Source organism: Cardiocondyla obscurior, linkage group LG06 (assembly GCF_019399895.1).
Source record: "Cardiocondyla obscurior isolate alpha-2009 linkage group LG06, Cobs3.1, whole genome shotgun sequence".
Classification (NCBI taxonomy): domain Eukaryota; kingdom Metazoa; phylum Arthropoda; class Insecta; order Hymenoptera; family Formicidae; genus Cardiocondyla; species Cardiocondyla obscurior.
The window spans coordinates 7,293,156-7,305,335 of record NC_091869.1 but is presented as its reverse complement, the minus strand read 5'-3'; the positions used below and the strand labels follow the sequence as shown (position 1 = coordinate 7,305,335).

General features: G+C 46.1%; 1 protein-coding gene across 4 annotated transcripts in view; it reads left to right on the top strand.

Annotated features, from left to right (window-relative positions):
• Window positions 1-12,180, top strand: part of LOC139103462 (synaptogenesis protein syg-1) — a 256,134-nt gene that overhangs the window by 28,679 nt on the left and 215,275 nt on the right. For 3 of the 4 annotated variants that reach the window (XM_070658153.1, XM_070658154.1, XM_070658152.1), the window contains one exon: window positions 10,372-10,410. The exons of the other annotated variant lie outside the window; for it this stretch is intronic. In XM_070658153.1, the coding sequence (XP_070514254.1) occupies window positions 10,372-10,410 (39 nt within the window). The remainder of the gene's footprint in view (window positions 1-10,371; window positions 10,411-12,180) is intronic. 4 annotated transcript variants of the gene reach the window in all.

Here is a 12,180-nt window from a genome sequence, read left to right as displayed (position 1 = left end):
GCGCTGCTAGCACGAGTAATTATTTATCGGCGAGGTGGAAGCGCTGCCCGTGCCTGGACGGGCCGATTAGAAGGCTCCCCCAATCTAGACAATCGCTAAGAAATCGCGCGTATACACCCGGCCCGTGAATCGATCACCTCCCGAACGATTAAAGTGGAAATAATTTGCAGGCGTCGAAAACCCCTAACGTTCTCTCCGGCGAGAGAGTCTCGCTCGTAAAGTGGCCTTTCGACACCGCGCCGCCCGTTATTTATATCCGTAAATTGATAATCAGGTCCCGTCCGCGTCGTCCCTATTGCCCAGAAAATTGATTCTCCGGATTGTACACGGTCTTTTTTTTTTTTTAATCTCTTGTTCTGCGCCCCGCCGCTCCTCGTCACCGACCAAGTTTCTGATTGGCAAGTCCTGGCGCTCGCGGATCAATGGTGATTTAATTAAAGATTATAACTCGACGAAAATTAAGATTAATCGTGCCCCATCTACGGACAGAAAGGGGTCGTGAGGGGCGCGCGGGGGAGAAGCGAACAGGGCGTTTCGCTCGACGACCTCGCGGCCAACGGCCTTAATTATACGAAGAGAGCGACGGAGGACCGGCAGCTCGATGTTGCTCGTCGTCGAGGCCCACCGCGTCGGAGGCGTAACGAGAACGAGGACAAGAGCGCGTATTTTTGCTCCGCCGCTTGAGCGTAACTCGCGGCGTTGTAAAAACGAGCGAAAACGCCGCCCGGAAAGTATCAAAAACAGCTACCGCCGAGATAACGATCGAGGTAACCGCGGGTAATCGAATATTCAGCGCAGGTAATCGCTCGCGCGAGTTTATTTTGTCACTGACAATGAGTTTCGGTGACGGCGGTGCGAACGAAAGGCAAACAGTATTAAATTCCGTAATATCTCTGAAATGTTTTTTTGGGCACGGCGCGACCCCGCGGTGCCGCTGGAGAGCATGAAAAATGAATTTATGTTTCTCTGGTTTAACCGACCTTTCAATCTTCGGTTCTTCCCAACAACTTTGTTCACTTGGCGTATTATACCGCGTTATTAAGCCGGTGATAAAATGGGCCAAATGTATTATACAATATTCCACGTAATTAATTGGCTGTTCACGGATAACTGGATTTCGATAGCGCCGGCATATAAAATCGATGGACGTTTGTAAAATTTGTGTCACACTAATTCTGGATATTTGGTCATTAGTTGGGTAGCCCTGTTTGCACAAAAGATACAGATAGCACTCCCGAAATATTTATTCCACGTTTATTACAAATATTAATATCGTTTCAGAAACGTTTAATAATCGGCATTGAAAATGCCCGTTTTGAACAGCCGTTTCGAAAATTAGTACAAGAGCGATATTTCCGAATAATCTTAAAACGTTAAATTGCTTTAAAAAATATAATTATTGACGTTCGACGTAATCTCGGCTAATTACTCGAAACTCGTGTCTGTTTAAACGGTTCGCAATGACGGGATTGTCATGTCGCATTGAAACGGCAGGCTAATGAAATGGAATAATCGCCGTCGAACAATCGGTGTTGGATGGAACTCCGTCGCTTAAGAAGCTCACGCCGATCGTTATTGATTCAGATGAAAAAGCCAATAAAAAGTCAATTTAACGAACAGTCCGCCTTCGCGAGATAAGAATGAGCGGAACGTGCGATTTTCCGGGATAAAATTATCGTTAAATCATTGACAGTAAAGCGAGGGAACAAAGCGTTCGTGCACGATGGCGCAAAACGATCGTAAACTTTACGACAGCTTATTTCAGTTGCGAGTTCGCGCGTTCGATCGTTCTTTACAACATCGCGGCTGGCAAGAGGGGGAACGGGGGGAAACAAGGGAAGGTCTTTTCCGGATCTCTCATATGGATCTGCTTTTATCTCCCGCCGGGCCCGTCGCCCGAAGCGACGAGCAACTGATTTCCTGTGGAAAATCGTACTTGCCGCGATTAAGGGGTAACCGACAATCGCCGTGTCTAATGACATTTGCTCAGCCAACAGCGCGACATTTGCACACACACGCCCTCCGCTCCACGACGGCTGCACGGTGGATTTCGCATACGATTCTCAGTTTTGTTTTCGGAGGGCAGCGCGCGGGCGGACAAACTTTTCGGAACAAGAATAACACGCTGCTTTCATAGTCAATATTGTTTTTCATTGTCCCTGTATTTGTTAGGCGCGCCATTAGAATAGTCGCGCGGGGTAGACACTTGTCACGTTTATCGCGCCCCTAAAGCTCTGCCGCGGAGATTATTTTTACGCGACGTGTAAGGCCTTTGCGTCGCGAAGACATCGCGCGAGTTTGATATCACGTATCCACGGATACGCGGCGGGATCTACTATGCCCGGATATTTCGGCGACCGCGGCGATAAAACGCGACACGCAACGGTGACGTAAGAAAATGACTCGACGCGGGAGTTTAGATAGTCGTAAAAGCCGCGTAAATCAAACCGTGAAGGATTTGCGATAAGTTACCATTAGCCCCCCGGATTTATGTTCCACGCCAGCCGGTTGGTTCAAGTCCATCGCGAGAGAAAGCCTGTCGCTTCAATTGAGCCGCGATTGCGAACGCGTGCGTTATCTCGACGAATAAAACGTATGCGTTTATCAATTTAAGAAGAAAACTACGCGCCTCCACGATCGAACGAAAACCGAAACAATAACCATGCACGAGGCAAACAAGCTTTTGTGAAAATCCTAATTAATCATTTATCCGTACGGGTGATGATAGAAAAAAAAAAAAAAAAATAAAAATAAAAAAGAAAACTCGAAACAATGCAGTCCATGCGGTTGAAATATTATTTCACTCGCGTTTGTATCACATGATTTGTGTTAATACGACTGTTCAATTTTTTTTTCAACTCATCTACCACTCGTAAGACAGTCTCGTGATACATTTAGCGTTAAATCCGATCGACACACCGCAATGGTCTTTGTCAGTTTGTTAGAAAGTATAAAAATAAATTGTTCTTAAAGTTCTCTTTCAAAAGTTCCTCAAGTGCCGCCTTTGAAGTGAAGTCTCGAGGAAAGATTCGGTCGTCTCTCGTCTGCGGGCAGGTTGATCGATTAGACGTCGAGACAGCGGCGCATTGTACGTTACGTCGATCGATATTTATGAAATTTGTCCATTTACAATCAGCGCAATCATTTCAGCGATGGTAATTCCAGCGCTAACGTGCTCGTTATGGGAGAACCGGCGATGCCAGGCAGCCGTGACGTGAGAGTGAAACGTTCGTTTTTAGCTCGCGAGATCGCATTACAAATGAAACGAGGCTCGTTATAAACGTTAAATGATATTCGAAGTCATTCGAGTCCGTTGAATAAAGAGTTTCAATTGCAGATGTATTTACGCGGATACGGTTGACGAATTTCGGATTACTGTGCGCGCTGGTCGTTGTGCGCGTTTTACGTACGCACCGTGGCGCGTATAACGCACAAAACACGTACAAAATAAACTCGCGGCGTACACGATGAAATGCACGCCGAATTGGCGTAACATGACGAATTAATAATTAACGGAACAAACATTTCGTGCCTTATTGTAGACGCGTAAAATAATTATTGTCCCGTCATTACAGAGCACTTTGTCATTTTCCCTCTTCGCGTTAAACGTGAAGAGACACTTGGGACGACTCCGCGGGACAAAAATGTCCTGTGACAGGGCGTTTGGTGTCGTTCTCTATTTCCTGTCTCCTCTTCCGCGCGTCTCGCGCCGCGCCCTAGCCACCTTCCGCGGCATATATCGATGTACTCTACTTAAATCGAAAAACTTTACCATTTGGCGGCGCGCGAGCGGAATAAACTGAATCGAGATAAAATGATAGCCGTGGGTGCGAGTCGGGATTAGAAACGTCGAGTTCAAGTAGCACGGCGCCGCGGGGCGAGAGGGATAAAAGCGAGACGCAAACCTCTTGGCGGTTTAACCTTCCTGAAAACAAGGGCGGCTCATCGTGGCGGCCGCCAAGTTCACTCGTCTGCAGGATTACATTCGACGTGCCTCGTACGTACGTAGGTACGTACGCGCTCTTACGGGCTGACGCGGAGCGCGAGTGTTTGAGAAAGAATTGAGCAAAGTATTTAGCCAATCGTGAAATTACTCTACGCTTCCTTCTTCCGTCGATTATCGTTGTAGCTGGCGACCCGCCAGGATCCGGGATCGCGAGTGCGAATCGTCGCCGTCGGTAACGATCGCGAAAACGTTTGATGGCTGTGGGAGGATGATATGGGAATTACGCGTCGCGGTCGACGCCCTCGCATGGCCGAAGACATCGCGTGACGATCGTCAAGGGCGCGTCCGGCGCGATGCAGCAGATTCTTACTTCGAAAGGGTTTTTTTTTTTTTTTTTTTTTTTTGGCGAGGCGAATTGCCATTTTTCACGTAACTTATCGGAGCATCTTGTGTGAAAAAAAATGTACGAGGAAAACGTGCGTTTTCATAGAGGCGGCATGCAAAACTTGCATACCGTTAATGACCGGCGAATTTTATAACGCTCGCACACAGGCGCGTAGGCGCGCACACGCGAGTCAAGGTTAACTAATTAATAGAATAATTACTACGTGCCTGTAATGAAAGTTTTGCCTTTATCGGCGGCCGTAATTTGGCGAGCGTACTAATGAAATTTCTCTTAATATATCGCGCATAATCATTGATTTCTGTTGCGGAACAAATCTGTGGGGGCTATTGATACAACGGCAAAGTGAAAGGTAATTAATTAAGTTGTGTTTGCGGAACCGTCCGCTGATTGATTGCGTGGTCTTGCGTAAAATTGGTTTGCACAATTATTTCGCGGAAAGAAATTTAATGCGCGGTCGGTGTTCGTTCGCAACGTTTTGCCTCGTTCGCTGCATTCCCTCCTTGATAAATCTGATCTCCTTTCTCGCGTAAATCGAATATACGCGATGTACCGGGGAATGTTGATCGAATGAAACGGGTGTATATTATATTGTACGCTTATCAGAATTAAACAATCAATAATAAAAATCCCGGTATTTTTACTAAACGCGTCTTTGCGCCATTGTTCGATGCACAGGCTTGTTCGCGCCTCGATAATGCGGCTTCCTAATAACGACGTGCAGTACATGGCGGCTGGGAAGTAACGCAACGAGAAAAGTGACGCGAAGTGAGTTTGCCGCGGCAGTATCATTAATCAAAGTTGCACCCAAGTGCGAGCCGGGGCAAAAGGTTGGAAATTATCGAACTTGTCGGGCGAGAGCCGACGGGATCGTTGTTGCGGTATCGACACGTCGATCGATCCCGCACCTTCTCCGCCTCTTCGCGGGAGCGAGAAATATTTTGGTGAATGAACGCCGATGGAATTATTACCGTTGCCGTTTATTAATCGAGTCACGCAGGGCGTTTGCGAACGACGACTGGATGACGAGCGTGTCGGCGGAATGGGCAAGGCGCGGGGAAAAAAAAATCTCGTACTCGGTGAAAGAATACCCCCGGCGGCGTTCAAGTAGAGCAGGTGTGACACACTCGAGAGCTGGCGGGACAGCCAACGTCCGGCGTCTCATAGCACTCGCTGCGCGACGCTTTCTTCCGACCGGTAGAGCATACGTACTTTCATAAATGCGTTTGCATGCAGTGCCAGATGGTGCAACTTGCATGCTTGTATGTGTAACGGTAGCTCGCACAAAGGCTCGCGCAAGAGACGCTTCACTTTTGACGCATTACCGTGTCGTCCCCGTTCGTCGTGCCTCGCTATAATTTCGCATGTCGCTGTGTCGTTGCACCCCGTTGTTTTTATTTCGGCTCCCGTCCGATATTTCGGCATGATTACCGCCTGCCTCCTTGTTTTGTTTGACCGTAGCATGTTTCCCTTGAATGTACTTGTGTTTGCGGACCACGAGAGATATACAATATATATATATATCTATCTATATATATTTGGTATCGTCAATTTTATTTAACGACGCGTATTACGCGTAGAAATACGGGATCGATATATTTATTCTTTTGCATCCTGTCACATCGTTATCACATTTCTTTGGTACAGTTTTTCGCAGTAATTGACAATAATTATTGTTATCACTCTGTTCTCTTTTTTTTTTAATATATATTTTTTTGTATCTAGATTGACGTGACATTTCACGAGCGATTTTACAGTCTGCCGCGTTACGTTTCACATTTAGCCTTTGCGATTCCATTTTGTTGTAAACAAAATGCGAAAATGAAGGCAAAATGTGACGCGTGGAGTGGCAAATTGCGGAGTCGCTTTGTCGAATAGTTATGCGCAGTAGACATACTTTTCGCGCGCGAACCAGTTTTAACAGCGTCACTGTTTCGTGTGTCTGTGAAAAAATTCTCGTTTGAAAGTACACGGGTACGAATGAGAGCTTTCAGATAGCGAAGCGTCACAGGCGCACAGTGTCGCGGTTGAAACTGATTCGTGTGAAAAAGGCGCTTTACTAGACGCCGCCATTCGACGGCTGATCGTATCATCGGTGTTGTTCTACTGAAACGAGTGATCAGAAACGTATTAGTGCCGGCATGTGTTCGTCATAACAATGCGATGACATTTTACGTTATGTATCTCGGTTTATTGATTTGATTTCGTTGTCCTCCGATTTCTTGGCAAGAAAAAACCTTATCAAAAGGCCGCCAAGTAGCCAACGACGATAATAGATGAACGAAGCTCCATGCATATTTTTCTATTAAAATTTTTTTTTTTTTTTTTTTTTTTACATACCAGCGATGCGAACGAATACTTGTTTTACAAATACTTGCCTGACATTCTTTTACGTAATTAACACGAAAACATGAAAACTCTCGTGATGAAACGCGACACAACGTTACGTTTGGTGCAAACACAGTTTTTGGCATGCGTGGAACGTATTAATGTGAACGTGTTGAAATTTCAAATTACCTCACCTTCCTGAAATTGTAGCCCTGTATCACTTACAAAGTCACACAGGTAATCACATCTCGATTGTTAGGTATGTCTTACTAATTAAACTTCCAGTAGTAACATCTTTTCCTACAGCGGGATTTACATTCGAGCTTGCAGCTTAAGAAACGGCCAGAGAAAGAGAAGGAGACGTCCGGAGCGGTCAGTCAAACGTCTCTCGTGTGCATCTCATCTTTCCTTTGCTCTCAATTGACATTGGATCGGTAATTTTCCTCGGTTGCCCATTGACCGGCAGCTCGTCGCGCGTCTTTTTCGTCCCTCGCATTCTCGCCCTTTTCCCTACATTCGCGAATATCGACTGCTGTCCCTGGCTCCTTTAATCTTTCTCTTTCTTATTTGGTTTATTTTTTCTCATTTCTCTCCACTCCTGTTTTCCTTTCTCTCGTTCGCTCTTTCTCTGTCTGTCTTCGGCGCAAACTAGTCGAGGCAATAAGACGAGAGTACGCCACCTGTTTCCAAGTGTTATGAGACTTTCGGGCCGGTCACGCCTGTGTCTCCTCCACGTATACTTCGTATGCTGCATATGTATAACACACAGCGCGGACACGAGAAAGCCAGCACATTTGGGACCCTCTGCAGTCTTCGCCGCACACACCTCCGTTAACACCAACTTCCGCCAATCTACCCCATCGTCGCCACACTTTACCCCCGTTGGATTTCCGAGATTATGTTGCCACAGCGAGGACGTCCTTTAGCTGGATCTTTCCATTCGGGACACCACGAGGTTACTGCCGACTGTCCCGGCAAGATTCTCAATTAACGCTCGGCTCGGCGCAGTTTTGTCGCGTCGATTAAGAAACGAGACTGACGTCCGCCGGACTGACTCCCTCTGTCCCTCCGATACTACTGCCAATGTCCGATTTTAATTTCGTCTCAAGAGATACACGTCCGTTAGAGACTCGGCGTCTAACGAGAACGTTGGGGGCGGCTCGTATGCCGCGTCTTTAAACAACAGGTAAGACCTCGAGTTTTAAAATGTTGCCCACGCACAGCTGTTCTCATAACATTCAGTGAAGTCGCACTGCTCCGGGAGCGTAATAAGTATCGATCGTCGTGCAGGGTTCTAACCAGCTGTGCGCACGTATTTATCGCCGGCGTCTGAAATCTCGAGTCTGATTTATTCCCCGCGAGATATACCGTATTCCCGTGTGAGATCGCACTTAGCAATATTTTCTCGTTTATCACGTCGCGCGGCCTAGCCATTTCGACAGCGTTACGTTAGTTTAAACAACAGATCGACATTTTTGTTGCCTCACGTTAAAGGCACGAGCGGAAATCGGCCGCGGAGGCGCCGCGCTTCCCGATAAAGCCGACCCCCCGTGAGCGCTCCGCCGACTTTCGTTCGGCATTTTGCTTTTATTTCGTGAATCTTTCATGCCGCTATTAAGAAACAATTTCCGAATAATCGCGAGCTTATCGAGAATCGCTGATCCCCGTAACGTTCGCGGGAGGTACAATTTTTCGACAAAAAGGTTCACATCCGCTTTGCCGTTATCTCGGTGTACCACTTACAATGGGGCCATTATCCATCGACTTTCTCCTACGTATAACTTACTACGTAGCGCCATCGTGGCGATAGTAATACGCTTCTCTGTATGAACTACCGTAATGCCGAGTGGAACAAAGCGTAGCAGCAGCGAACGGATGGAGAAACTTAATCTTCCGGCGAACGCGTTCTGCAATGTAATGAATGCGAATAATACAGAAAGGGTAAAAGGCACTCTCTCTCTCTCTCTCTCCTCCCTTTTCTCTTTTCCCCTCACCGTTATCAGGTCTCTTATCGCGGCCGCCTGTAAATTAGAAACTCGCTGTATTACCGGTACGATTACGTCGTAGAGAGGAAAAAATCGTAACGACACTTATTTCCGTGTGCGTAGCGACGATGATGCGAGAGAGATATTGCGCGCGCGATACCGTACATCTCTATCGCTTCCGCCATTTTCACACGCGACGTAACCGTTCGGCGCATACATCTTTGATAGAGAACGGGTGATGATCGCTTTACGCGCGCCGGTAGGGAAAATAAAACCCCCGGACGTACGTACGTTCGGAAATAAAGGACAGGATTTATTATGCAATATTTCGCGTTTGCGTGCGCGCGCGCGCGCCGTCCCGGCTCCGCAAACCGTATGTAAAACTGTAACGCCGGTATAGAGACTAGTATATCACGTGTTTACTCCAGTTTTTTAACGCATCGGAGAGTAATTGGAACGACAAGCGTATCCGCGCGCAGCATCGTTCGACGCGAAACAGAGGGATCATCGGTTCAGCATTCGCGAAAATATGTAGATGGAAACAAACACGTCCGTATTTCTCGTCGCATTCTCAATGCATCCGCGCTTTACACGCCGGCCGGCCATCCCTCCCTTTCACCCCGGACCGCCGGATTTTAACGCTAAAATAATTATACCTCCACTCATTTCGTTTTCATCTCGGCACGAGAAGTTAAATACGATGCGTTATTCGCATTTTCGTATCAATTTGCCGGAAAATTTATTTATGCATCCACGTCGAAACTGCATTTACGGGATTGAAATACTTATGCATTGCGCAATGTTTATTGTCGCGGTGGACGGCGTGTACACACGCACCCTGTGTAATGACACGTTGTCCCCCTTCCTCCTCCCCTTCCCGCCTCCCGTCCCCTTCGGGATGCGCAACAATTCGCATTCATTTCGTGCCAATTTCGCCGTGCTGAATAAGATTGCACGATCGCGCGTTCGATTTGAGCTGGTTTAAACCGAGCGGTTGTGTGAAAGCGTAGCCGGCTATTCGTCAACCGACCGTGCTTTCGATAGCAGCTAATCGCGGGCGAAAAGCGGGTTTGCGGTGCAAACTTTATTTCGCGCTCAACAGCCACCACAATGCACCACCCTTCCTCCGATCGCACCCTTCGCCGCCGACAATGGCCGTAAAAAAAAAAAAAAAAAAAAGAAGAATAAAAAAAATGTATATAGCTGACTGTGCATCTGCAGGGGTGTCAAACGGGAGCAGTTTTGTTTTCGTATTCGTGCCCGGCGTGAACTCTCCGCACAAACGTTCGCAATTACAGGCAAATACGTTACGCCATTGCCCGCCTAATATTGTTCCGCAGGAAACGTTTGGAAGCGCGTGAACGTTAGAGATTTTTATTACTTTTTCATTGCAATAATTTTTTTTTTTTTTTTTTCTGGACGAAGGTCATTGTAAAATAAAAATGACAGAGAGCGAGGAAAAGTGCGACGTCGATTGTCGTAACGGATATACTTGATGCTCGACGTGACGGAAGGAGACGGATCGCGAGTTAATGCGATTCGGTCGGTGAAGCATCGGCGCGGCGTTTGACACCCTGATCGCCGATCTCTCCTCATCTTTCGATCTCATGTGATACTGTAACATAACGTCTGCCACTCATTACAGTCAAGTAGTTGTTTCTTTTTGTTCTTCTATGATTTCTTATGATTTATATATGTTTTTGTTACAGGGGCCCCGCGAACATTTTCGGCTAGGCCTTACCGAGGAGGTTGGTTCGTTTGTTTGGTTTGCAATTAGGATTAGTCAGTAGATTTTTTTCTCTAAAAGCCCTAGTCCTCTCCTTTTTCTTTCTTCTTCACGCGTATAGACTTCGCTTTTACATACATAATACTCGTCTGTCTTTCCCCTGTATTCTTACTACTATCTCTTTATATATATTATATATATTCTATCTATATCTCTGTCTTTCACTATTTACCTCTCCCTTTATTCTCTTGATGCCTCGATCGTCGCTCGACCATGCTAACACCAATCACCACCTTTGAACGTTACTAACCGTAGCATATATATCTATACATACGTACATGCAGACTCGATCCTTGCATATGTGTACTTAGACTCACACGTATCAAGATGTATGTATACGCATATATATGGATATGTGTATATTCGATTATATACCGATTGATTTTCGTATCAAGCAGTGTGTGACTTTACCACCACTCCGACTCGATTGACACCGATTGACTTGTTCTCTCTTTCTCTCTCTCTTTGTTACTTTTTTTTTTCTTTTTTTTTTGTTTTCTTTTTTACGTTTTTTGTCGAAGGTCCGTATCTCTAGCTTTAGTTGATCGATGTTTAGATATGTGATGATTAAGATATGATCCTTATCTGTGCGTGCCTTGTCAATGCGCGCGTCTCCACCCTTTTGTGTATGTACGTGTTCGTGTCGTTGCGTAGGGATGACCCGCAATCCCGTCATGTTTGATCGTTCTGGTTTATTGATACTCAATATTTAGCTGTAATGATGACCATTAGATAGCCGATTGAATATTTAGTCTTAATGTTTTCTCAAGAACGACTGCACAATACCAGAGAGACGAATACACCTGTCCGTATGCTGCTTTGAGACCGTTCCATTGATCGAAACCATTACTATTACACCGATGTTTGGACTGAGATACTCGAGGAACGCGACTAACGAGCTCGCCGCCTAAACATTTTTATCATAATGCATGAGAACTAATATTTTATTCATCAGGTGTCGATTGAACTAAGGTGAAGCTCGGTGAAGAGGCAGGGACGACCGCCTTCATGCTGTATATTTGTGGTAAGATACGCGATCGCAATAAGAAACCAAGTAGACGAGTTTCATTTCAATGTAGGTACGTTGCGCTTCGTTAACGAATAACAAAGCGCGACGACTTGCGTTCGATCTACGTAATTTACCTTTCTTTGCGAAACGTTACCTTTACGATGTTCGCGACAATTGTATGCGTCGACAGAATGACACTCCCGCTGTCATCGAGCTGTCTAAATGGCTGTAGAAAATGATACGCGCTAAAATATTTTTCAGCCAACATTTTACAAATTATTAATTGTTTCAACAGCGGCGCACCGTAAATTGTTATCGAGCTGCTAATTTATATCTGCGATGCTAGACGCAAGTTTCACTTTTTCATATCAATTCGCAATGTCTAATGACAATCACTTTAACGGAACAAGTCGAATTAATATCTCTCTACTTATGGCGGCCAAATAGATTAGCGGTCCAGAGTTATCGAGTTAATACCGCAATCTTAAAGTCGCCTCCGAGGCGACCGGTAAAAACTTACGCCGCGAAGCGGATCTCGACAACGACGTGGTTTTTTGCCGGATTGACGTCTCGAGTATCGAATCTCGTCTCATGTCGTCTCGAAAGTTGAGAGTGGAATCTACGACATCCGTCGATGGTGCTGTCGGTGGCGAAGATGTTCGCCGACGTGCACTCTACATCCCCTACGAAGCGTTTCCATGATGCAACCTCGAATACAGAATT